The sequence below is a fragment of the Desmodus rotundus genome, chromosome X (genome assembly GCF_022682495.2).
Source record: "Desmodus rotundus isolate HL8 chromosome X, HLdesRot8A.1, whole genome shotgun sequence".
NCBI classification, from domain to species: domain Eukaryota; kingdom Metazoa; phylum Chordata; class Mammalia; order Chiroptera; family Phyllostomidae; genus Desmodus; species Desmodus rotundus.
Window position 1 is genome coordinate 82,318,756 of NC_071400.1, and position 27,941 is coordinate 82,346,696.

The 27,941-nt window shown below is 39.6% G+C and overlaps 1 protein-coding gene across 3 annotated transcripts in view; it reads right to left on the minus strand.

Annotated features, from left to right (window-relative positions):
- GK (glycerol kinase) overlaps positions 1–27,941 on the minus strand; it is a 69,709-nt gene that overhangs the window by 39,494 nt on the left and 2,274 nt on the right. For all 3 annotated transcript variants that reach the window (XM_053917241.2, XM_045192953.2, XM_024557550.4), the window contains exons 2-4: positions 18,934–19,007; positions 16,392–16,498; positions 7,386–7,463 (exon numbers count right to left, since the gene is read on the minus strand). In XM_053917241.2, coding sequence (XP_053773216.1) covers positions 7,386–7,463; positions 16,392–16,498; positions 18,934–19,007 — 259 coding nt within the window. The remainder of the gene's footprint in view (positions 1–7,385; positions 7,464–16,391; positions 16,499–18,933; positions 19,008–27,941) is intronic.

Consider the following 27,941-nt stretch of genomic DNA (forward strand, 5'->3'; position numbering starts at 1 on the left):
GAAGGCACAGCCCCAAGAAAGCACTTCTCTGTGACAGCGGCAGGAGGTGAAGGCCATCACCACAAAGAAACATCAGGTCCAGAGGGAACGGGAATAGCTAAGTTCCAAGGTGATTTAAAAAAAAAACCACTAAGAAAATAGATGCTAGAGAGTCCAGAATATTACACAGCATGCTTCTAGAAGGTATTTCCTTCATTTAGACCAAGTAAATTGGTATTAAGTGGCTCAGGCCATCAACTGAATAGGTAATTAAAAAAAACAACTTGGATGATTGAAAACGTCACTTGTATGAAATAAACTCACTTCCTTCCTGGCAGGTGTGGCTCAGTTGGTTGGAGCGTTGTCCCGTAGACTGAAATGTCGTGAGTTCAATTCTCAGCCAGGGCACATGCCTCGGTTATGGGTTCAGTCCCCCTTCGGGGTGTGTACGAGGAGCAACAGATTGAGGTTTCTCTCCCTCTCTCTGCCCACCTTCCGCTCTCTCTAAAGGCTATGAAAAGAATGTCCTCAGGTGAGGATACATAAATAAAGTCTGGTAGATTTGGCTTGTGCTGAAAAACAAAGCTTTAAGAGTGAAGAGAAATGCAGATGCCTCAGTGCCCATGGACCAGGGTTAGTTTAGTGATGTAGTAACAGCACAGAGGGAAAAATTATTTTTAGAATATTTAGAAATTTGTGTTACTTTTGGTTAGTCATAACAATAGAAGGGAAAATTATCGAAGGAAAACAATACACTAGAGATCATCTAAATTATTTTTAGTTGACTAGAAACAAAGGCAAATAATATATCCTCTGAGATGGTTTGTTATGATGAGCTGCTGGCCTGACAGGAAGGGAGATGAATGGGAGGCTCTTGGTTATGAGCACACCCTAAGCAAGGACTGCTGACGGCTACAAAGTGTTATTGAGTTGTTTCCCCCACAAGAGGCACGGTAATAGTAAACTGAATTTAATTGCCATGTGTTACCACTTGCCAAAAGTTAAGCTATTCATTAAGCTGGGTAAGAGGTCATTTGCCAAGGGGAAGAGATTATATTGATGACTGTCCCTGATGACATCTTCAGACATCAGGTGGGGACAATGGAAAAATGGAGTATGGGAGGGGATGAGTTAAAATGCATATACATATGTGCCAAAAATGTGGGGCCTGAAACCTATTTTGGCTGTTAGGTGTATAAATGCCAAAACACCAATAATGACTGAGACAAGCATGTGAGTCACCGGGTAGGCTCTGCATTTCCCCTAAGAACATCTGTCATGTAAAAATCAATCACTTCCTCTGGTATTCCTGGATTCAAAAGGCTATCAGCCAATTCAGAACAGCAGCCACAGCTACCGCTTACTGAAGCCCTGCATGTATTAACTCACTGATCTTCAGCTCAGACCTATGCGGTTGCACTTTTAATTTCTCTAGTTTAACTCTTGAGGGAGCAGGCACAGAATGGTACTAAGTGGAAAAGCCAGGGGCTGAACCCAGAGTCTGAATCCAGAATCAAACCTCTCTGACATAGCTATAAAGCCAGGATGACTTTGTAGTCTTATTAAACAGAATATGAAGGAATACTAAAGATCAGAGACTAGACCTCAAAGTTGAAATCTAATTCAGTTATTTTATTTCGCAGTTTTTAACTTAAATTTTGTCCATTACAGTTTACATTCAATATTATTTTCATTCCATTATTTTAAATTTCAACTGGGTAGAGTTAAAGAAATCAGCCATTGCAAACTACGGCGGTGCTTCTTTACCCAGGATCGAAGGAGACAGAAGGTACTCACGGAACTGAACTGAGTCATAAAAGACATGAAATAATGACAAAACAAGTGGATCTTGATAAAGCTAAATATTCTAGATTGTACCAAAGTAAAAAAAAAAATCTGTAAAGCAATAAAAATAAAACCGCACTTGTTGTTTAAGGCCAAATGTGCTTAGGAGTTTTTGGTGCTTTGCCATCTATGGTTTGCATTTGCGCTGATACTTTGAAACATAACCCAGTCCAGAAAAGATTTTAAAAATTGAGCTCAAGGTTCTTTCAGATCGCAACAGATGATTACACAGGTTTAATCATTGGCCCAGGGTTAACTAATATGTTTTTTTAAAAAAGGCAAAGATGATGAGCAATGTTTAAAACTGCACACTCAGCCTAAAGAGCTATGTGTCATAGGGACCTTTAAATCCACATCTTAGGAAAACATGTTTTTTCACTTTACAATTTCAATAAGGAAAATGGATTCAGAGACAAATGTCTTTTTTTGTTGGTTCTCTTTAATACACTGAAGGTCTTCAGTCGGTGGCCCTTGCCTCCCTGGATATCAGTCCTTACTGTGTTCTCTCCAAGTTAGGCCAGAACATTTCACCAGTGGCACCAGGTAAATGTGCATAGGAACACACTAGATGTCATTGATTCCAGCCTTCCCCCGCTCAACATTTGTGAACCACTTGGCTGATTTTGTATTTCTTTATCACTTTAGTCTGGGTGTATTTATAAACCCAACACTTTTTTCAGTAATACAGAGACACTAAGGTATGTAGACCACTAACAAAGTTGGTTTGGGAAGAAAAGGGCTTAGAAAAATGGCAGGGAGTGGGGTGGCGGGAACTCTTTGGAAAAGAATATTGACGGAAATAATGCTAAGAGGGAGAGAGAAAAGTCCCAGAGGGTTGAGGATAAATGAAGACAGGCGAGAGCAGCCAAAGCCCTGTTTCACATCTGGGGCCACCAAGCTCCTGCAGTCTATCTGAGAGGTCATAGTAGTAAATGGCTGCATCATGGCCCAGTGACTGGGAATCAGTGATGCAAAGTGACACTTCTCCATTTCAGATAGCACACCGATGTTTACCTTGCTCGGAGAATTAATGCACAGATTGTAAAAGTGCATGAAACTACTAACATGGGCCATCTGTGCCTCAGGGGACCCATTTAAACTTTTTTCTAGGCTTATAATTGTATCTAAAAGAGGTCAGTATACAAACACACCTTTATTGCAAGCAAAAACAAATAGCCTTTCTCAAATAGTCTTCAGCTTCTTCAACAAGCGTATATCATGTGCACTAATAGTACCCTGAAATTCTCCTAGCTTTCTTGCTGTACTGGGGGCGGGTGAGCTGACTGCTTATCAAGGACTCCTGAGCCGTAAAAAAGGCCCCATAAAAGGCAATTTTTTAAAAAGAGAAATGTAGATTCCTCTCATATGCTCGTCCATAGCAAATACTGCTTATCAGTTATGTAATTTAGTAAACAGAGGAAAATGAAGAGCAGAGCAGGCCGAGACTGACAGAGATGTACAAGAGAAAGGGAATAGGAAAGAACACACACACAGACACACACAAGAAAGCAAAAGCCAGACTGTGATATAAACAAAGGAGCTCCTATTGATATGTAAAAGTCTGATTCTGTTTCCATCAATTGTACCCCATGCTATTTTAAGATCAAGCTGCTAAAGGTTTAATATTATGTTGATATTCTCAACTGAAGACTTGCATGGAGCTGTGGCACCTTAGTGTTTTCCTGCTGAAATAAGTTGGATGCAGAATCTATCCTTGTCATTACTAAGTGGCTCCTTTTCCCAGGGAATGACTCCTCTACTTTTCCATGACCCATTCTCCTCTCTTCCAAATTCCTATCCTTAGCCTTCTGTGCTTCCCTGGTTTGTCACTATATGCTTCGGGGTCAGTCATCACAGAACCTGGTACATAGAAAGGCACCTACATTTTTTATTGGATTAATTAATTTTACATTCATTCCTATGTGAATTCATGTATAATAAACTAAGACTATCCCCTCTATGTAACCTACTTTTAAGTATACATTTTGAACAATCTGTTTCTAATAGAACCACAAATTTCTGATTACCCAGAAATTAGCTTTGAACGCAAGGCCGACACTCACCTTACTCCCCTCCAAAGCCATTTTTTTTCCTCCTAGGTTGGCACTCCTTAAATATTATTTAATTTCCTTTTATTCTCTCAGGCCAAAAATCTTGTAGCCCTGTTTTATTTTTCCTTCAACTTTATGCCCTATCCAGTTTACAAACACACAGGTTGTATCTTCCCTCCAAAAGGTCTTGCCCATTTGCCTTCTCTATTCTCTATCTCCATGCGCTAATCCCATGAACTCATTCATAGTATCCATTTTACTGCAAAGAGACGAATCCTCTGCTTACTTTACGATTTGTCTTTTTATCTTCAGGTCTCAGCATATGCTTATGTTTGCTTTCTGTATTCATCTTGCATGGGGATCAAAGTGCTTCTTGATTCTGTGACTTGATATCTTTCATCCCTTTTCAAAAGCTTTGTCATCCCTCTTTCCTTTTCTTCTGGGACTGCAATACAAATATGACCTCCCTTACCTTACTCCATCTTTCCCTTAGATTCTTTTCTGTATTTTCTAAACCTTTGTCTCTCTGTACTTCAGTCTGGGTATTTACTTCTGATCTCTCTTCTGGTTCACTAATTCATCTTTACCTCTGCCTAATATGATGTAAAACTCATAACTGAGTTTTTAAATATGGTTTTAGAATTTCCACTTTTAAATTTCTAATGCTTGCTAAGGTTATCAATCTTATCAATGAATTGCTTGAACATGCTGATCATGATTATTTTAAAGTCTGATGACTCTAATATCAGGATTTCCGATAGGTCTGTTTATAATGCCACTTCTTTCTGTTGGTTTTTAGTCATGTCTTGTTTTCTATGCCTCATCATTCTTTTATAGAAAACTAGAAATTGTATATGAAGACTCTAAAAGAAGTTAGGCTAGGCCATTAGCAATTTCAGAACATCTTAATCTAATTGGGGTTTAAAATTATCTGAATCTGGGCTTCGATTCCTGGGAAGGTTGGTATATTTTCAGATTCCCTTACTTCTAGGATTGGCCCTTCACAGTCCCATTCAAAAGTTTGTGATTTTACCAATATTCATCTCCACTTTGGCAGCCCCTGACTCCATCTTTTGCCTCCCTGTCTTCATAATCTATGACAGTGCTGCTTAGCCTCTCGGATACTCCTTCCAGAACCTACAGATATTTCCAGGGAGTAAACAACACTAAATGCCTGGCCCACCTGTCTGGGCTTCCTTTCTTTCCTGGATCTTAGTCCCATAATTCCTCACTGCCTTGGTAGCCTTCCAGGCCTTCAGATAGTTTTGTTGTTGTTGTTCTACTTCTCTAGCTGTTCTCAGCAGACAGGTGCATTTGAAAGAACCCATTTCCCCTACTTTTATCCCACTGTGCCCCATATTGCCCAGGGCATGGCTTTCAGTGCCCTCTCCATTCTCATCAACCCTTGTCTATCCAAGTTAGAACACAGGCTTTGGGGTTGGACAGGTTTGCGTTCAAACTGGCCCTACCGCTACTTATAGCTATATGGCATTAGACAAGTTATGGAGTTTTTCCATAACTCATTTAGAAAACAGGGCTAGTAAAACCTATTTCAGGGTCATTGAGATTAATGAGTAAAGCGTTTAGCACAATCCCTAGTACAAAGTAATAGCAGTTAGCACTTACTGAGCATTATTATCACTCTTAGTTCTACTAAAACTTTTAAATAAAGTCACCCTATGCTTGAATTTGATCCATCGTTTCATTCTTTGGTGAAATAAGTGTACACATTTTTACCTTCATAGCTTATTTACACTATCCTCCAATTCTCCCTTTTCCTAATGTAATACAATATATTCTTTGAGGCCTAAAATGGAGTTCAACCTTCCCCAGAGATATGCCAAAAATTCAACATCCATACTAACCTGTACTCGCTCTAAATTTTTCTTCAACTTAGCGACACACAGTTTATCAACTATTCCCTAATTTTCTGTTAGTCTCTTTGCAAAACAAAATTATAAAGTGTTTACACAGCCAATAATCCCCATCTTCCATAACTAACCACGCAAGGGGTTCTCAAAACATGCATTTGGCTCAATATAGAGAAAAAGTTCTTCATATCCTGTAGGTATGGTTTGAATTAATACTCCAAAGCACAGAGAATGGGGGAAGGGTACAGAGGGACACAGAAGAAAAGAAAATGAATAAATAAGCATATCACAAAGTTTTTCTGGTAAAATAGTTACTTGAAATCCCTCAATATAAGCATAACTTCAACTAACCTGGTTGCATTACTTTAAAATGACAACTCAAAGTCCAGAGGTTGATTCTGAGTTGTCATTTAATTCAAGTTTACAGTTTAACAGGAATTTTTTGGTTCCTTTGACTAGGCTCTTCCTTTCACTAGAAAAAGAAACAAGTAAAACCTGAACTAGTTCAAGCAGCTGGCTAAAATTGATCTGTGAAAGAATACTCTCTTAGGTACTAGTCACTAGTATTGTAATACCCTGCTTTACTAATTTTCGAAATGAGCTGCTTATGAGAATAAGGACAAAATAAAGATTGAAAAGACATACTTTTGTGTAATAGGAACTTTGGTTGCAATTCTTCAACAGTTTTTGAGTCTTTTGAAATCATAAATGCAGAAGACATACTAAATGGTTTCTTATAACACAGTAACATTCAGTGCCTTAGTTTTTAATAAGATCTCCCAAGGATTTATGCTGCTCTTACGAGACATCTTTTCTAGTATATTTTCTGCTTCAATGTCACTTTCTTCCAATGGATACTAAAGTAACTATATTACTAACGTCAGTGTCAAGTAAAAATAGCTCACTTTATATATCATCCCATTTCTGACTATTTCTGCTTCCATTCCCCACTCCACAACCTGGTATTTTATTGACAAAAATTGTGCTTTGCTATTTGTGACAGAATGATGCCTCTTGGTGAGTATATATTTAGAACAAAATTTTCCTTTTAGCAAGTGACAGTGTCATTCGGTGCCTAATTGGCATGTGCTAAGAGTGATACTAAAATATACCCATGGTCATTTACACTTAGTAAGATGTGATATCTAGTGGTGGTATATTTGAGATTTTGAACTCTACCAAAATAGCCTAATTCATAGCAGAAGGAGCTAAAATTTTGAGATTTTGTTTTTCATAATCTCAGAAGAATTGACTCAAAATCCTGGGTGGGAAGTGCTTTGCTGAGAGATGACTGCGAATATTTGTAATTTTGATTTTTGAGGGGAGAGGAGGAACTGAGATCTCTTTTAGGTGCCAGAAAACAGCAGCGACTATAAAATAATTCTGGCAACATCGACCCACTTGTCTAATACAAATAATCAGGAAAGGGGGAGAGCATGGGAAAGAATTCATTCAAGATGGGAATAAATGGCTAAACATGGTGTATATATAAAACAATGAATTTCTTAGAGGACCCTTCTGCCCATCCCGTCAAATTATAGGAATCATGATGCATGCTTTTTCAGCCAGAGATTTTAGTATGACAACATTTGCAAGTGGAGAAAGGCCTTGCATTTGCCATCCATGCACAATAGCTTACCTACAGCGTTGTAGAGTGGCTCTCCAGTTATCTTGTCCCAGACTACAGTGGTTTCCCTCTGGTTACTGACACCAATTGCTTTAAAGAGAAAGTTAAACAGAAGAGACTAGAATATTAAACATGGAGAAAATGACTTCAGAATAGTTCTTCTTCTTATTTTTTTTACAGGCACAACTAAACATAACAATGCAAAAACAAATTGGAACGTCTGTAGTGGTATTGAGTTTATTTTCTTTGAGTGGCCCCAGCGAAAGCGAGTGCCCAATGTCAAGTGTTTCTCTTTAATTCTACAGACTCCTCCCTGCTTCACTACCAGCACATGATGACATGGACCCAGATCAATATCCAAAACGAAAGACGCCCAGGTTGCCTTATAAAATGGAAATGCATTAACTTTCCACATTTACAATATCCAATTTATTATTCTGAGGAGACCAACAATCACTTCACTCACTTATTTACTAACTGCCACAAGAAATTTCCTTTCATGTGCATGCAAGTGTGGGTGTGTGTACACCTGTGTTTTAAGAAAATAGCCACAGATAAGAGCCCTCACATTGGGCAAATGCATACTATGGTTAATTAGAAATTCAATTTTATTCCTGTTATTTTAATAATATAAGACAAGACATATGAGTTTGAGTCAGGCATAAGAACACTATATGATGGCATTTCCCTTATACTGACCTACATACACCTCAATTGCTATAGTTGCAGTAAGTTATTGTAAGTGAAATACGAATCCATACCACCTTATTCAATTCAGCTTGATTGAGCTACATCAGAGGTTCTCACATTTGGATGTACATTAGAATCAGCTACAGAGCTTTTTAAAAAATATCAATGCCCAGAACCTGGCCCAAACATTCTGACTTAATTGACCTGAGATAGGATCTGAGCATTAATATTTTTTCTTAAAATTCATCAGGTAATTAATTCTACTGCATAGCCCAAGTTGAACATCCTGGGCTAAAAATAAATTGAGCTCTTTCAGAATTTAAGATCAAGACAGACCTTAAAGGCTATATAATCAATGACGCATCTTGTGCTCAAATCTCCTCTAGAATCACCTCTCATGTGACCATTCAGGCAGCGCTACTAGTGACAAAATACTCACTACCTCTCTCCAGGAGGAAAAATCTCTATGGCACAGCTTTGCTGTGAAAAATAAAGCCCTTTTCCTTGCAGCTTCCACCTATAGATCTTATCTATAGTCTTTGGAGATACACAGAATAAGATTAATCCTTCTTCCACATGTCACTCTTTCATAGTTGAAGCAGCTATTTTGTCTCTCAAGTCTTCTCTTCCGTTGTCTAGGCTAAACAATCCAATTTCCTTCCACTGCCCCCGCCTCCATATGGCGTATTCCTCCTCTCCTACGAACACGCAGCTATCTGTATTACTCAGATCGTACACTCAGAATAAAACACAATAAGAACATTCTGACCAACACAGAGCTGAAGGGGACGAGCAGCTCCTTTATTCTAAAACATCTTTATCCAATGCAGATTTACTTACTCTAACACCTTTTCTACAGGCACAAAGATGATGGGGATTCTGCTCAGAGAAAACTTAGGGGCATGGGGTAAAAGGAAGAGTTTTGGTTTTGTTTTTTTTTTTAATAGAAGGCACAAATGTTTGTAGGACTAAAGAAGAGAAAGGAGAACGTTGGGGGGGTTGGTATCAATGGGACATGGTCCTGATCTTTGTAGTGACAGGAGGGGAGGAGATTAATACACAGGTGGAGGGAGGAGCCTTAAGGGGGGCAGAAGGCCTCAGCTTCCCTTGTGATAGAAGAAAGGCGGCAAGAGACCCAGACATTAAGTACAGAAAGAGCAAGCTGGGGAATTAAGGTCTGAGAGTCTCCCCTTTCTCTGTGAAGCACATAAGGTTATCTGCTGAAATGGGGCCTAGAAAAAGTTGGATCTCAAGTTTGGGGAAGTATTTGGTACCACTCAGGCTCTGAAACCAAACGGCTAGGTTCAAATTCTACTTCCTCTGCTTCCTAGTAGCATGACCCCGGGTCTCAGTTTTATCTTCCATAAAATGGGGATAATAATAGTTTCCACCTTGCAGGGTTACAGTGAAGAACCCCTGAGTTAATGCATGTTAAATCAGTGCCTGGCTCAGAGTGAGCACTTACTGCTGCCATTCGCTGCCATCATTATTGAGGAGACAGTGGAGTAAGAGTTGCAGAGAATGGGGGTGGGCAAAGCAGGACCCCTGAAGGAATTCCCCAGCAGCACTGTGGGCACAACAGAGGCTTGAGACCTCAGTGGGACCTCGATAGCAGGCTGCTAAAGTGGAGTATCATGAACGTGACAACTTTACAAGGTGGACTAACAATGAAATCATGGTCTACTAAATCTCCTATTCCTCCCCACGTCATGAATTTTCCACAAACACGCTGGCGGCTCCCTTAGCCAATATCCACGAGTCACTCTTCTATGCCCTGCACAATACCTTTTATTATTGCCTCATTCTAATCTGTATTCAGAATGCAATCTAGAGCTATTTCCATCTAATTCATTGGTCACCGGTTCCTCCCTGCCCACTCCTTCTTTCCCCTCTATCTTAATTCCTTTGTGCCAAGTAAAACTGTTTTTCTTGCAAAGTCCAGTGAAAGAGCTTCTCAGGATTCTCCTCCAGCCACAAACACGCCTATTACTGGTTTCTCCCCAGAGCGCACAGGCCTCATTCAGTGCCTCTGAACTTTTTCAATGTTCTAACTTCTTGTCACTTTTACCCTGAAGCCTATTTTTCTTTAAAAGAAAACTTTACTGATTGCTAATCTCAGCACATGTGCTTCTCTTAATAGTGCTTATTTTAACTTTCTCTTTCTCAGAATAACACATTCAGGTTTTGGAATTCTTCACCCTAGTTCATTTACCATTTAAGAGCATATGAAAGTTACTGTATTTCCTGGCCTCAAAGTCTTTTAGTTACAGATGCTATAATCATTGGCATATGTAAACCCAATTTAGCACTCTTATATCTCACAGGTTCATGCTTCACTTATACATTCTGCTCAGGGGGAATTTTTGTTAACTGAGTATCTCTAGTGAAATTAATGAAATTCACTAATTAAATGCTACATTCAACATCTCTGGTTCAATTTTGCTTGAAAGTCCCTATAAAAAGTTATCATCAGTTAAGGAAATATACTTAGGAAAAAACTTTTGGAAACCCTCCAGGATGTTATAATTGTCTTGGTAAAATTATGGATGAAATACATCCCTGTTTAAAAATAAAAATCTTGCCCTGGCCAGTGTGGCTCAGTGGATGGAGCAGCAGCCTGCGAACCAAGGGGTTGCCAGTTCAATTCCCAGGCAGGGCACATGCCTGGGTTAAAGGCCAGGTCCCCAGTACTAGGCATGCGACAGGCAACCACACACTGATGTTTCTCTCCTTCTCTTTCTCCTTCCCTTCTCCTCTGTCTAAAAATAAAATCTTTTAAAAAAAAACCTTAATTTGTAATTGGAACACATATTAAAGAAAGTAAAAACACACAGAGCAAAATAACAAAAGTGCCATGTGGGAGGAGGTATAAAGCTTGAAGAAAATAGTCTCTGGAACTTGTGTGCTTGAGCCAAGTTTCAACAATTGCAAAGCAGATGTGGCCACTGCTGGGAAGTTCTTTAGGAGAATGACGGGTCTTTCTGAGACCCCTGAGACTCTCAGGTGATGGAAAAGCACATGACGGGAATGCATGTGACTATGTAGGGCTGGCCCAGGCAGTAGAGGAATGAATGCGGCCATTTCCTTTTTCTTAACACACTGAGATAACTACTTTTTTAATTGCTGAGAATGTTATACTCTCATCTTTGACAGTTTATGTTGTCCTTTGATTTTATCACATGAGTGAGGATGAATGAAGAGTATCTGGTTCTATAATTTTTTTCTTCTGAAGAATAATTATTTAACATTATCTACATTAGTGACTCCCTGATTGAAACACTACTCTAATTTAATCATGCTATATGGGCTTAATGATGGTTAGAAATACTACTTTAGGTGTGAAAGTTGTAAATTAAGAATATATCAACATAATATAAATTTTAGTTTATTTCGTTTTTAATCTGGCATCATTTTCTCATGGATAGTATTATGAGCTTTGATTAGCAGAAACATGTACTCTTTCTTAAAGTATTTAAGAATAATGTATTTCTTTCTTTTTTTATATATTTATTGATTATGCTATTACAGTTGTCCCATTTCCCCCCCCCTCACTCCACTCCATCCTGCCCACCCCCTCCCTCCCACATTCCCCCCTATACTTCATGTCCATGGGTCATACTTATAAGTTCTTTGGCTTCTACATTTCCTACACTATTTTTACCCTCCCCCTGTCTATTTTCCACTATGCTACTTATTCTCTGTACCTTTCCCCCCCTCTCCCCCTCCCACTCCCCTATTGACAACCCTCCATGTGATCTCCATCTCTATGGTTCTGTTCCTGTTCTAGTTGTTTGCCTAGTTTGCTCTTGTTTTTGTTTTAGGTGTGGTCGTTAATAACTGTGAGTTTGCTGTCATTTTTACTGTTCCTATTTTTTAATCTTCTTTTTCTTAGGTAACTCCCTTTAACATTTCATATAATAAGGGCTTGGTGATGATGAACTCCTTTAACTTGGCCTTATCTGAGAAGCACTTTATCTTCCCTTCCATTCTAAATGATAGCTTTGCTGGATACAGTAATCTTGGATGTAGGCCCTTGCCTTTCATAACTTGGAATACTTCTTGCCAGCCCCTTCTTGCCTGTAAGGTCTCTTTGGAGAAATCAGCTGACAGTCTTATGGGAAGTCCTTTGTAGGTAACTGTCTCCTTTTCTCTTGCTGCTTCTAAGATTCTCTCCTTATTTTTAATCTTAGGTAATATAATGATGATGTGCCTTGGTGTGTTCCTCCTTGGGTTCAGCTTCTTTGGGACTCTCTGAGCTTCCTGGACTTCCTGGAAGTCTATTTCCTTTGCCAGACTGGGGCAGTTCTCCTTCATTATTTGTTCAAATAAGTTTTCAATTTTTTGTTCTTCCTCTTCTCCTTCTGGCACCCCTATAATTCAGATGTTGGAACGTTTCAAGATGTCCTGGAGGTTCCTAAGCCTCTCCTCATTTTTCCGAATTCTTGTTTCTTCATTCTTTTCTGGTTGGATGTTTCTTTCTTCCTTCTGGTCCACACCGTTGATTTGAGTCCTAGTTTCCTTTGCATCACTATTGGTTCCCTGTACATTTTCCTTTGTTTCTCTTAGCATAGGCTTCATTTTTTCATCTAGTTTTTGGCCAAATTCAACCAATTCTGTGAGCATCTTGATAACCAGTGTTTTGAACCGTGCATCCGATAGGTTGGCTATCTCTTCGTTGCTTAGTTGTATTTTTTCTGGAGCTTTGGAGTGTTCTGTCATTTGGGCCATTTTTTTTTTTTTTTGGTCTTGGTGCATCTGTTACTTAAAGGGGCGGAGCCTTAGGTGTTCACCGGGGCGGGGTAATGCTGGTCGCTATGCTGTGACGCTGTACGTGGGGGAGGGGCCGAGAGGGAGCAATGGCGCCTGCTCCACTCTCCACGGGATCTCAATCTTTCACTCAGCTACCCACAATCAAACTGGGCCCCTCAGGTGCTGGTTCCCGAGTGGGTGGGCTTGTGCACACTCTAGGCCCCTGTGGGTCTCTCCAATGACCTCTCCTGTGAGTCTGGGAGTCTCTCCTGCTGCCACCTGAACCCCCACAGGCGCTTTCAATCAGAGGTCTGAGGCTTTATTTCCCTGCGCTGGAGCCCTGAGTTACTCGGTCTGCTTCGTCCCGGTTTATCTGTGCGCGAGGGTGGGGCCGCAGGGTCTGCTAGTGGTCAGACTGCCTGCCCTGTTGGTCCCACACTCCACCAGTCTCAGTCCCGCCACAGCCACGCGAGTCCTCTCCACCCTGGTGCCCGTCTCTGCCCCTCCTACCGGTCTGGATGAATGTGTTTATTTTTTATTTCCTTGGTGTCAGACTTCCTTGCTGTTGGATTTTCTGTCAGTTCTGGTTATGTGAGGAGGCGCAGTCTGTCTACCTACGCCGCCATCTTGGTTCTCCAAGAATAATGTATTTCTTTATACAGGGGTGGGCAAACCTAGGTATAGTCATTCGTATGAAAAAATAATACAAACAAAAGAATAAACTCTGTTTCATGTACTCACAGCTATAAAACTACTGTTGCTCTCCGCCTGCACTTTATATTTCCTTCAGTCCAGCGACAGGCAACCAGAGCTGCCCAACTCTCTAAGTCAGGAAGGAAAGACGCAGCCTATCCACTTGTCTTGTGCTTGCCTGTGCTGTTCAGCTAGAGAGTGAACTTTAATTTCTGGAGGCATTGTTTATAGGGACCTGAACTGGAATTTGCAAAAGAAATACAACCAGCTCTGATGAACTCGTACTGATTATCGGGTAAGACTATGAATAACAAATCGCTCTTGAGCTGGAATACAAATTATTTATTTGCAACATTGGAACTAAAAACTGCAGTGGTTTGGGAGGTTATCATCAGCGTGGCTCAGGAAAGAGAGCACAGGATCAGGAGACAGGGAGTACCTGTTATCTGCCTGTTTAATGTCATCCAGCACTGCACAGTTACATGACCTGCAGTAAATGTCCTCCCCTCTCTTGCAGCTAGGTCTAGTGCCCAAAGATCCTTTATAGCATTAGTGTTCATGATGTAGAGTTCTATATAGGCAAGCAAAAGCTTGGTCCTTGGCGGAGTCAATCAACAAATTATCTGGGGAAACATTTGGCGCAATTGGCTTGGTATGGAGGGGCTTGTGGAACATTCTCCACCTTGGCCACGGGCTGGCAGTGCTGAGAAGGAAGTGCTGGGTCACGCTGGCTTGGGTATGGCTTTCAGACTGGCCAGACAGAGGAGTGTAGAGCAGAGAGCAGTGTGTTCAGTGTTTTTACAGACCAGTTAGTTCAAGTGAAAGACAAGTCACTGGTACTGGAATTTGTGTGTCATCTTCATATAAACCACAAACAAGAGGAAAGGGCACGGTCCCCAAGTGGGTACAGAAGGCCAATATGTTGCAGCCTACCTTACCTGTAAAGGAGGTAAATGATGCCAAAACCATGGCCAGTCACCCTGGAATCTACATCCAGTACATGGCTTTAAGCCACCTAGATGATCTACATCACTGGTAATGGATGTTTTGACAACAGAGTTGTGCTACTGAGGATGCTGTTTAGACTGTGAAAGCTGTGAGAACAATTCAAGGAAACGTCCAGCAATCACTGTGATGCACAACTCATCTGAAACTTGGTGGATGCAACTCTAAAGGAAGGTTGAAACACTTCCACTTACTTGTAGGGATGAAGTAAGGGTAGGATATTTTTAAATTGTCAACAAAATATCAAGTCTACATGGGTGTTTGTTTCTCTTAAAAATCTGCAATAACAGAAATAACTGTTATTGTTACAATATTCCATTAATTGGCAATTATTGTGATTGTTGGGTTAATGTCTGTTTCTTCCACTTGACCATTAGCTGCACAACCCTATTTGTGCTCCACTGTTTGCCTAGCACACCCAGCACATAGTAGGCACTCTATAGGTTTGCTGAGTGAATGGTTTTGGTTATGTTTAGTCTTTTTTAAAGTGAGTTTTATTTATACAAATAGGGAAAAGTCTTTAAAAAATAAAAGTTTCATCTCAGGAGTGCTGGTAAATCTCAAGAGCCAAGAGAGATGATGTGAATCTCAAGGTACTGCCGTCACCAATTGATGGCTTTCCCCCTGCTTTGAGTCAAACTACTTAATGAAGAAAAAAAAACCCCAGCTTTGAACGATGAACTTGTAAAGTTTAAACTATAAAGATACGGCAATTACCACATTACACTGCTGCCCTTTGTACCATCTTATCAATTTTGGATGACTGGGTTATTTTTTTTCCCCTGTATAAATGATGCAAAGCCCAACTTAGGTAGATATCCTATTAAACCTACTAGGAATTAATAAAGACATCTGTAATAGTCTAACACTCTCAAACAATCATTTCAGGGAGATTTTACAAGCCAAGAATTTTGATTTCAAACAACCTCCCCCCTTCTCCTGCTGCTCCTTATTCTCACCTTTTTCTCCTTAGGAAAAGGCATCCCTACCTATCCAGCAGCTCCAGCAAAAACCCAAGCATCATCTTTGAGCCATCTTCCCCTCACACCACTACTTTGACATCTGGTCCATCAGGAAGTTCTGGCCCTTTCTCCCCACCTTCACTGCCATCATCCTTTCTCTCAGGACTCTCACAGCAGCCTCTACGGTAGTGTCCCTGTGTCCACACATACGCCTTTACCATCCACTCTCCACATGTCTTCAAACCACAAGTCAGATTCTGTCATCCCTTGTTGTCTTGCTTAAAACCTCTTCATGGCTCTCTATGATACTAAGAATAACATCCAAGTTCCTGACTGGTGCTACAAAGCCCTGTCTACTTCCCTGGTTTCAGCTCCTATTGAAACCTCTTAACTACCCACCCTCACCCCTCACCCCTCACCCCTCTTTTACTCTATTTTCGACATGCGGGCCTTCTCTCTGATCCAGAAATGTGCCACAAACATATTCCTACCCCAGGACATTTGCAGGTGCTGCTTTCTTTTCCTCAAATACTCTTCCCCCAGCTATTTGCATGGCAGGCCCCTTTTGGTCTTTGAGACCTCAGTAACAGTGTAACCTCCTCAAAGAGGCCTTCTCTGGCCATCCAATCTAAAGTTAAGCCTCTCTGGGCACACCCTACCATATTAGTCAGTTTCACTTTCTGCATGGAACTTATCAGTATATGAAATTAGCTTGTATGTGTCTGCAATAATTGCTGGTCTCAAACCCACCAAAATAAGTTTCATGAAAACAAAGGACCTAATCTTCCTGTTAAGTGTGGCATCCCCAGTTCTCACAGAAATGCTTGGTGCTGCATTGGCACTCAATTACGTGCTGAATGAATGAATGAATTTGATTGAGATAATCATACCATGGAGAAAAATATTCTATTAAAAATACCTTTTATGTTGGAAATGTCAATATTGAGTTGTTCAAGTTTCTCACATGTTTTCTCTATACACTCATAGACAGACATCAGAATTTCCTTGGGGTCTTGTTCCACCCATCTTTGAACAAAAGAATGCATTTGGTTAGTTCACAAGAAAGCAATACAACTTTAATTTACATCTCTGGAAATGTTCACTTATGAGGATGTGGCCGGTGTATAAATTAAAATCAGATGAGCAAAGCATATTTAATACTCTATAGAAATGATCTAAAGAAAAGCCCATTTTAATTTCCTTACATGTTTATTATTCTTTATACAGTAATCAATTATTTGAAAGTAGGCAAGTAATAGATCCCAAAAGAGCAAATATTCTACCTACTTTTAAATCATTTTTTCATATCTAATAATTAAGTTCCCCAATTGTTTATACCTGTGGGTTTGATAAATTGATAAACTACCTGAATGTTTCACTAGTCACTAGTTCTTTTTTAAAAAATTATTTCTTTTTTTACTGTATTGTTGTTCATTTATAGTTGTCTGCATTTTCTCCCCACCCCAGCCAAACCCACCTCCCTCCCTGATATCTATCTATCTATCTATCTATCTATCTATCTATCTATCTATCATCTAGAAAAGGAATGCTGAAAAGTCAAATTAGTATCCTAATATTTTTTGCTATTTTTCTCAAAATGTTTTGTTTAGTATCTGGGGAATAATTTAAATTTGCTTTTGTAACGATTTCAAGTAGATAAGCCATTGGTCCAATTTTCACATCCAATCCCAGCATAATTTTGGGAAGGTACCAGGGCCTCAGAAGGCTGAAAGGCTTGTAATAAATGAACGAGGAAGAGAAACATGGGGAAAACAAATGGTAACTGAGGAAACCCCCAAAAGCAGAAATGACAGAAACTCAAAGAATTCTACCCTAGGATCTGAAAGTAGCAAGACAATTCCGAATGCCTTTCTCCTCTGCTTTCCTCAGGCCCGCCTGGCTTTCCCGAGCTTTGAGTACTGTCTCTCAACTCTCTCTTTCCAAAAACGCAATCTCCTGCCACATATTTCTAATTTTCATCCCTCCAAGACACAGGTCTCCTCTCTCCAAATTGCACTGGGATCAGGCCGGCGGGCAGTCATTCTAATGCTGCTAACATATCAATAGCTTTTATTATTAAACAAAGGAAATCTTTAAAAGAGAACATTTTTTCATAGAAAGAAATTATAAAATTTGATAGGACACCAATCTTTTCTCTTTTGTTAGGTTGAAGTCAACTTCATAGTGAAATGAACAGATCTAAAGTGCACAATTTGTTGAGTTTTAACAAATGTATATACTTATCTAACAAACAACCCAGTGAAGATATGGAATGTTTCCATCATTCTGGAAAGTTCTCTCATGCCTCCCTCACGTCAATCACATATTTCACGGGCAACCAATTTTTGGATTTCTGTCATCCCCAATTAGTTTAGCTTCATCCTGGATCTCAGATGCAGCCATGCAGCACGCATGTTTTTGTGTCCAGCCTTTTCCACTTTCCATGATATCGACGAGCTTCATCTATGTCGTTGCGTGTATCAGTTCACTTTTTAAAAACTGCTGAACAGTATTTCATTGTTACCCATTCTACTGATGACAGACATTTGGGTTGTTCCCAGTTTGGGTTATCATGACTAAAGTTGCTGAAAACACTCATGTATAAGTCTTTCTTTAGACATATGCTTTCACTGCTATTGGACTAATTCCTAAGGGTGCAATACTACAGATGTAAGAAACTGTCATATATTTTTTTCAAAGTGGTTGTATAATACACATCATTACATTTTAAATAAGTGATTTTTAACCTTTTCCATTTCATGGCACACAAACTAATCACAAAAGCTCTGTGGCACACCAAAAAATATTTTTCGCTGATCTGACAAAAAAACACATAATTTTGATTTGTTCACACCAGATGACTATTGTTGTGATGGCTATGGTGATTTTTTTCACTTGACCATTTAAGGGAAAAAAGGGTTAGTGCCCCTGACTAAATAGTCAGGTATTGCATGTTTTAAAAATTCTTGTGACACACTGGTTGAAAATCGCTGTTTTAAGTAATATACTTAACATTCTATTTAATCACAATTACCACATATGAATATTATTCTCAAAAAGGGTGATATTAGTATTAGATGATAAGATATATGAATGCTTTTTAGAAAAACATATCTTTATTTAATAAAAAAACACTCAAATGAGCAAACAGCATTTTGGCAACGATGAGGACACAGAACTAAATGACTTTAAAATTAATGCAGAATTTCCAATATTTAATACATCTTTGCTTTATTACTTGATCATCCCTTTCTTTTCTGTCACTGAATTCCTAAGCATCATATACCCAGATATTTTGCTGAGCTACGAAGTTATTGCTCCTTTTCCTCATTAATACCTATCCCTCAAGCCTTCTCAGGACAGTGTTAAGTCAAGTTTACTTTAGAAAGCCCCAGAGCAGGTGGGGTGAGATGGGCTAGTAAATGTGCTATATCTTTTACATATTAAATTAGGAAACATACCCTTCTCTTGGAAATTCTTGTTTTATTTCCACTTGATGATGACTGAGTAGTTCAGCTGTTTTTGAATTGAAAACCTGGAAAATATATTGCAATATTATGGTCAAAATGCAGGCAGAGAGCGAAGATGTTTAAAGTTATTCAGCAATTCAAGTTCTTATTTACTGATCGAAAAAGTCCAATGAGATGAAATGCCATAACATGAAAGTTATAAAGTAGCTTCGGACATAATAACTTCCCTTTAGATAAATAAAAACCCATCGAAGAGAAGCTAAAGAGGCAATTCCTTATTCTTTAAAAAACAAAAATGACTCCACATGTGGGTGCCAACCAATTTCATAGCATGGATTCTTTCTGAGAGTAGGAAAACCAAGAATAAGGGAGAGCTGGCAAAGTGCTAACAGTGATGGCGCAAAGTTCCATCTGGCATCCATCGTGGGTGTGGAGACAGGAAGAGTCAGATGCCTCACAGGGAAGTGTACTGTGGAGCTTCCTTTAAAGGGAAGTGCGGAAATGCATCTAGCAGTAAGAGGTAAATAGAAGTATATATCCTGGCACCCAGCTGAGGGCTCTCTGTGATATCCTTGTCGTGAATCGCTGACCCTTGATATAGAACATTAAAACCCCATGGGTGAAAGCTAACAAAGAAGGGCTGTACCATCCTCCACAAATTTAATGCTACTAAAACAACGCTTTTAAAAACTTAGCAACCTTTGTTTCATATAAAATTGACTTTTGAATAATGCAGTGGGGTGGGTGTTCCTCCCATGCAGTCGAAAGTCCACATGTAACTACACCCACATACTTGGATTCCCCACTGCGGAGTTGACCCTTGAACAATGTGGGTCTATTGAACTCAGGCCACTTAAAGAAAATCCCTGTTCTCCAAGCGTCAACTGTATATTGTTTTCACCTGGGAGTAGCTATATTCAAGTACCAAAGCACTTAAGTCTTTCAGAGTAAGGATTCATATTTTCATTAATTTAACTTCCCAAATCACTGTAATTGCAGCAGTGGAGTCACACCCATTTAGTAAGAACATACTTCCATGCTTAGGTTTCCTGTGGGAGAAGATTACCTGAGCACTGAAGACTAAGAAAGAAAGAAAGAAAGAAGAGAAAACACACCAGGGTGAGTTGCTGCTCTGCCCACCCTTACCTCCTTTTTGGGAGGAAGTGATAAACATAATGAAAGCAAGAAGGCAAATTCTCTCCCTGGCTGATGTGGCTCAGTGGACTGAGCGTAGGTCTGTGAACTGAGAGAGAGGTCACTGGTTCGATTCCCAGTCAGGTCACATACCTGGGTCGCAGACGGCCCGGTTAGGGGCGAGAGAGCGAGAAGTAACAGATCCATGTGTCTCTTACACATTGATGTTTCTCTCCCTCTCTTTGTCCCTCCCTTCCCCTCTCTCTAAAAATTAAACAAAATAAAACTCACTAAGTTCATTTTTACAAAAACAAGGCAAATTCTCAAGCCTTTGAGGAGATAAAATATCTTACAAGTCAAAGGCTAACTTAACACATCATAAGGAAAGGGCACTTGGCAGAAGCCAATGTAATTCATGACTTAGCATTAGAGTGCCTTTAGCATATCTGCTCCATTTGTCCTATTTTATTTGCTGAAGCATCTCTCTATTTGACACAGAGTTGGCGCTCAATGAATATTTGCTGCATGTCAGAAAAAATTTGGTCTATCAGGTACTTATTAGAACAAAAATTATCAAATACAATAAGAAACAGTTATGTCACCTAAACTCTAATAGGAAATCACAGTTGTATTCTTTTTATTCATATTACTGCTGCTCCCAGGGTCTCTTCTCAAATCCCCAAGGAACTCTGGTGCCATAACAATGTGTCCCTTTTTGCTGGTTGGATTCATAAAAATTTCAATAGCAAGACTTAAAGGGCTACGAATGTAATGTGACACTTCTTACATCACCTCCTAGTTTTAGCTAGGTTAACTTCTGGACCCTCACACTAATAATGGATTTATAGGCCTTTGAAATAGGCAAAGAGGAAAGATTTTGGTAAATTCTATTTGCTATGTAAGAGCTTGACGCCATCTGATCACACAGCATTTGGACACAACAGGAAGGAGCCTGGACCTCCCTACTTCTTTAGAGCGCTGCATCTGAGCAGGAAGTGGATCCCATCTTTAGATGTTTAGAATTGGACTGTGTACACCACTCCCAGGCTTGTCAACACTTTTTTAAAAAAGATTTTATTTATTTATTTTTAGAGAGGGGAAGGTAAGGGGAAAGAGAGGGAGAGAAACATCAGTGTGTGGTTGTCTCTCGTGAACCCCCTACTGGGGACCTGGCCTGCAACCCAGGCATGTACCCTGACTGGGAATTGAACCAGCGACCGTTTGGTTCACAAGCTGGTGCTCAAGCCACTGAGCCACACCAGCCAGGGCTCAACACTTTTCAGATTTAATGTTTTTAGAATGTGCAACTTTCTTAGTGCAACACCACCCAATTCACAATATAATGCAAATCACAAATGCATCTGTAATTTTAAATTTTCTCATTAAAAAATAGTAAAAAGAAACAGATGAGATTAATTTTAATAACACACTTTATGTAAGCCAATATAAGGTTATTATTTCAACACATGACCAATATAAAATTATTAATGAGGGCTTTTAATTTTTTTTTTTTTTTTTAGTACTTAGTCTTTGGAGTCTGAGCACAGAACAGGTTACATTGACATCAGGTCACCCACCAGCATCAAGAAAATTTTCTGTGCACCCAGGAATGCTGGAAAATGGCACACAATCCCCAACCCCAAGGGCATGTCCCCCTTAGGTATTAGTCTGCCTCCAAGAGATGTAAATCTTACTAAAGCTGTTAATGTGCATGTAAAAAAGAAGATAAAAGTTTTTCTCTCATTCTGAGAGTTGGCTCACTACCTGGGTCTTTTATTATCATCTCTTTTGTCATTTTGTGGGTCCCCTGACAGCTTTCAGGGGAATTTATCTTTAACATGGGATCTTCACCCTCTAAAGAGTTCCTTCCTTGTTTTTTTTAAAATAAGATGGACCAATTTAGCCAAAATAATTTAAAACTTAAACGTTTCCTTTTAAGTTGACCTCAGGGTATCCTCCCCAGCCTTAAAGAGGAAGATGCCAGACCTCTTGGGGACAATGGACCGCATTCTTTGATTGATATGCAGAAGCTTCTAAGAGACAAAGTGACTTAAAAAGACAAAACAGCTCTAAAATGATCCCAAAAGAAACTTTTGGCATCTGGACTAGTATTTTAAATTTTCTTGGTTTTCTTACCGGAAACCTGACAAGATATTTGAGAGGACTTAACTTTCAATCAGAAACTTGGCAAAATCGGAAGCTAAAGACTCAGAGACTAATAGAAATAAAATTTTAAAGCCTTCCCCTCTAAGGTAAAATAAACTATGTATCCAGAGGGAAAGAAGCAAGTTTGGAATGACGTTCTTACACTGGTAGGTCAACCTACGATGTCACATAATTTACAACCAAATCCTTGGGGAGTGGAGAGCAAGTGCACTTATCTCATACATCTTTAGGAGACTGGTAATGCAACTCTAGAAGCAGTTCGAAGCCCACCTATCTTTACCATCCTCAAGTCCTATGACTAAAAATAAAATATAGCAAAAAAGGATTATTCTTGTATTTGTTTTTAAAGCCTGAAGGTTATTCACATGTTTTTAAAGCCCAAACTGCTGCTTTGGCTCCTAGGCTCCTTGCCAACACATATTAATAAGAAAAAGCCTTCGCCATCTGAATAAACTTAATTTATTCCAACCGTTATAAATCAGTGGATTTATTGCCTTATTGCACCACCTGTCTCAATGGCTAAAATTTTAACCTTTTTTTTTAACTTATTTATTTTTAGAGAGAGGGTAAGGGAAGGAGAAAGAGAGAGAGACAAACATCAATGTGTAGTTGCCTCTTGCATGCCCCCTACTGGGGACCCGGCCTGCAACCCAGGCATGTGCCCCGACCGGGAATCTAACCGGTGACCCTTTGGTTTGCAGGCCTGCGCTCAATCCACTGAGCCACACCAGCCAGGGCTAAATTTTAATTTTTTATAAAATCCTCACCTGGGGACATTTTCTCATTGCTTTTAGAGAGAAAGGAAGGGAGAGAAAAACATCAATTGGTTGCCTCCCTTACATGTCCAGACCCAGGATCAAATCCCAACCTAAGCATGTGCCCTGACAGGGAATCAAACCCACAACCTTTTATTTACAGGATGATGCTCCAACCTACTGAACCACACTAGCCAGGGCTCATGGCTAAAATTTAAAAAACAAAACCATCAGGTCACTGGTTATATCTAATATTAGTGTATATATGTCTACCTCCAGAGAATATTACCAGAATTGGCTTGCAAAGAGCTCTGTTTAATCAGCTTAAAGGAATTAAATTCTTATATAAAATTTCTCAAAATATAACAGAGCACTGGCTGGTGTGGCTCAGTGGATTGAGTTCCGCCTGCGAACTGAAAGGCTGCCAGTTTGATTCCCAGTCAGGGCACATACCTGGGTTGCAGGCCAGGTCCCAGTTGGGGTGTGTGGGAGGCAACCAATTGATGTATCTCTGGAGTAATAATGTTTCTCTCCCTCTCCTTCTCACTCCCTTCCCCTCTCTCTGAAAATAAATAAAATCTAAAAAAATATATAATAGAAAACTAACCCAAATGCTTTTTCAGGATCATGTGATAGGAGTAAAACATTTGATCTTAAGGCAGGTTTGAGTTTGGTTTGGTTAAATAGGCATGTCCTTAGAGTATCATCTTTAAGTATAATACTTTTATTCTGCCTGGGCTTATTTCGTCAAGTAAGTCCATGTTTTCTCTGGTGCAAAATTTGCCATCAATAAAAAAAACCCCTCAGTATGATGAAATTTCATAAATAACCTAAACCTAATTGTTGAGAACAAGTAAAATAAATAGATGTAGATAGGTAAAAGCTTTTTTAGGTAAACTTGTCAGCAATATTTGCTTTATGACAAGTCTACTTAAACAGGTTCCCAAAATCTTTTGGTAACTTGAAACCTTAGAGTTCTGCCAAGTTGAATGATGAGTCAGGGTAAATTCACTGAATATGTAAATCATTTCCAAATATGATAAAATACTAAAACATTGTTAAGTAAGTCTACGTTTATCTACCCTTGACTTCTTATTAGAGATAAACTAAAAGATACACTTTGGACCTGTTAATAAGGCAGACTTGAGGACTTCATGCTGAGTGCAACAGGGAGGCAAAGAGCACAGAGCACAGACTTGTGGGGGGGGGGCGGGGGAGAGGGGTCAAACCCCAGCCCTGCCCCTGTTGGCTATTTAACTTCTCTGAAGTTCGACTTTTCCATGTGTAAAAGATTTAAATGAAATCATTCATGAAACCTGCTTGGCATCCGAAGGATTCAGTACTATTGCCGCTATTACTGCTATTTGTATTACTGTCAGTACTATCACCACCACCACCACCACCACCACTGATCAGTGATAGTGTTAGGGTTTGAAATCACCAATTCTATATTCACCTAAATCATGTATCCAGATTTTGTTCATCAAGGAGGGCAATAAAAAATGGAAGAAACAAGGAAAGTCACTGTAGGAAAAGATTTGAGCACCGTGTAGGCACACACCATACACCCAAAGGAGGCTACCACTACCGCTGCAGCTCGTTCTGGTTACCGCTACCACCAGGACTGGTCCTGGTAAATGTTAGGATTAGAATTAGAAGTCACCAGCTCTCTATTCACCTCTATGCCTAACTCGTGACTCAGTTCCAGATTTGGAAGAGGGGGATAGTTAGAAACGAAACAAAGAAGGAATATTATTGTTACAAAGAGTTTAAAAAGAACTTTCTGAATCAGCACATGCCCACTCTTATAAGAGTAGTGGAGAGACAAAATGCTCTCCCTGCCTAGTAAGTAACTGACTTTTAGGCTGGTCTCACTCATCCTGTGACTAATGCAGTCCTCCCATCATAAACATGCACATTCATTTCCCTCCCCATGTGATTTCCCCACTAGCCTACTCTTTTATGCCACACTCAACTTTACTATGTGATAAGACTACTCTCAGGAATGTAAATTCCCTCTCTAGGACACTATGATGCTACATAAATTTAAATGACCTAAAATAAAAATATGTTACATTGCAAATTTGACCACAAAAAGCATAGTGGCATCTTGTAACAAGCCACAGAAGAAAACATAGCAAATGACACTATGTATTTTTCTTCGAAATGAAATTGTGTCAAATAGTTTAGACATACATCTAATATACCTATAGTTGCCGAATTTCACTCTTTCTGAGACCCCACAAGGTTTACCTTCATAGTCTCCCAATACAGCTTTTCTAGTCAACACCTCTGAGCCCTGTAAGGCTCCTCTCTTCGAAGGTCTAGTCATGTGCTGAGCACCTAGCACATGCCAGATGCTGTATTAGGCTTTGGGAGAGGGGGGAAAAAAAAAGACATCATTCTGCCCCTCAAGGAGCTCAAAATTGAAAGCTCAAAATTGAAAGAGGACAAAAGAAGGTGGCAGCTCTCTGGTAAGAACATGTTCTTGCTCTCTGTGTAATGGAACAGCCAATGGAACTTAGTGGGGAAAAAAACCCACAAAAAGAATCACAACTATAGTTGTCACAAGAGTGGTCTCCTGCCCTGGTGGGTATAGCTCAGTGGATTGAGCACAGGTCTATGAACCAAGGGATCGCAGGTTCGATTCCCAGTCAGAGTACATGCCTGGGTTGCAGGCCAGGTCCCCAGTGGGGGGCGCATGGCATGAGAGGCAGCCACACATTGATGTTTCTCTCCCTCTCTTCTTCCCTTTCTCTCTCTCTCTCTCTATATATATACATATATATATATATAAAAATATAAGAGTGGTCTCCTTCCAGCTGTGAATCAAATTAGTTTTACCAAATTTACTGTTCATTAGTCCCTGGCCCCCTAATGGCTGCTTAATAAGTGTGTTGAATAAAGAAATGAGAGAAAGCGGAAATCCGTTCCTGTATAATGAGACACCTGGGGCCAAGGCAGTGTTTCCTGCCAAAACAAGCATGGAACTTCAATTCTACTCATTCTTGATGTTGGCTATTGGAACAAAATGGTTACACAACCATATCCGTGGTGACTACACCTGAGCCCCACCCAGGACCTGCCTAAGTCACAAGATGATCAAATCATCAGTACTTATTCAAAGGCAAAGTTTTTCACATATTCCAAAACCAAGCTGTAAGTATATTTTTCTTGGTAAAGAATCATTTATGACCATAATCAGAACTGACATTTGAGTGATAGGTGGGTGGGTAACCTTTTCCAGCATCCCATCTTCCTTTCAATGTACCCCAGGCAGCGAGGGAGGGAGCCAAGGCAAGGAGTCAGGACAGGTTTCTGAGTGCTCCAGACCTGGACTTGAATCCTAGTTCTACCAGTTACTCTGGGACCTTGAGCACCATCCCCAGGAGGGGCTAATTAACTGTGTAAAGGAGCTTAATAATACTACCAGTTGTTATAAGGGTTAAATGAGATAATGCTGGGAAAGTCCTTTCCGTATTACCTGATACATTTCCGATTACAACACATTCTAAGCCTTTGTTTTTTCTTTAACATTCAATGTAATGGGGGGAAAAACAAAGTTACCAAATGAGAGAAGGAAGTTGACTGTTTAAGCTGCAACTTTTGTCTTATAAAGAAATGGCCCCTCCTTAAAACCTGTTACAGTAATTATCTTTCCAAGAAGTTGTTACTCTGTAATCTGAGTAACCACGTGCCAACCACAGTTCACTTTCCTATGGGACAAGTTGGAAAATTTCCTTTAGTACAAAGCATATTCATTCATAGGTTGCCAAGAGTAATTTTTTGACAACTGGAGAAAGAAATGAATATGTTCTAAAGTTGCAGGTCTACTACTAAAATAGAAGAAAGTAAGTAATCAAACATACCCAAGTTAGAAAGCTTTTAGGATTTTTTGACAGGTAAAGAAGATAATCAGAATTAAAATTCAGCTGACCTATAAAGAGAAATAAAATCTACTCAAAAGTGCTCCCTGTGGACAAAACAAGTATTTGTTGTGTTGACCAAGATGTTTTAAAGAATACAAAGATGAAGTAGACTTAAAAGGACTTCCCTGCTCTCAAGTACAGCACGTATAGAATTATAGCACAAAGCAAGTAGTAGGAGCTACTAAAAGACCTAAGAAAAGTGCTATAGGAAGGGGGAGGAATTCTGACTAAGGGGTTGAGGAAGACTACTAAGAGATGGTAATCGAGCCACTATTTGGAGGCAGAGTAGAATTTCAAGAAGGTATGGGGTATAGAGGAGGAGGCGTTTCCATTGGATGAAAGACCATGAATAAAGAAAACTTGTGTCCTTTATGAGAGAAAGGTGAGAAGCTTGGAGAGGTTATTGGTCTTTTGCAAGTTGAACTGGATATGCAAATTGAATGAGCAATGTCCAGGAAATCATTTAAATACCTTTAACTTTATAAGCTTCCTTATGACAGTTCTTATCTACTGTAGTCTTGGTGAGAAAGCAAACAATTATTTTTGAGTCATAATTACAACGTGGAACAATATGATTGGGACAACTCCTGGGAGTCACCTTGGGATTGAAGCACTTATTCAGCAAATCTATTATCTGCATTTTGCAGGGAGTGGTTTAACAAGCACTTCCCTTGTAACCAAAGGGAAAAAAAGACTTTGCTAAACCATTCCTAAGTTTTTCTTGACTTTGCAGAGGATCTGTACATCCTTTATTTACCTGTGAAGCAAGCATTCTTTCTTTAGTTGTTTCTTAAGGAGCAGAAACTTTACTGATCGACTTTTAGACATCATACTATAAGCAGGATGGGAATCTCCTGAATTTGCACCTGAGCTTCCTCATTGAGATCATGCCATACAGAGCCCAAAAAACAGAAACCAACTTTCAATGGCTCGTGTCGTTCATGTCACACACTGAACAACTGATTGTGAGAATATGAAGTTAACATTTTCTTTCCCCACCAGTGTGGAAAGACAT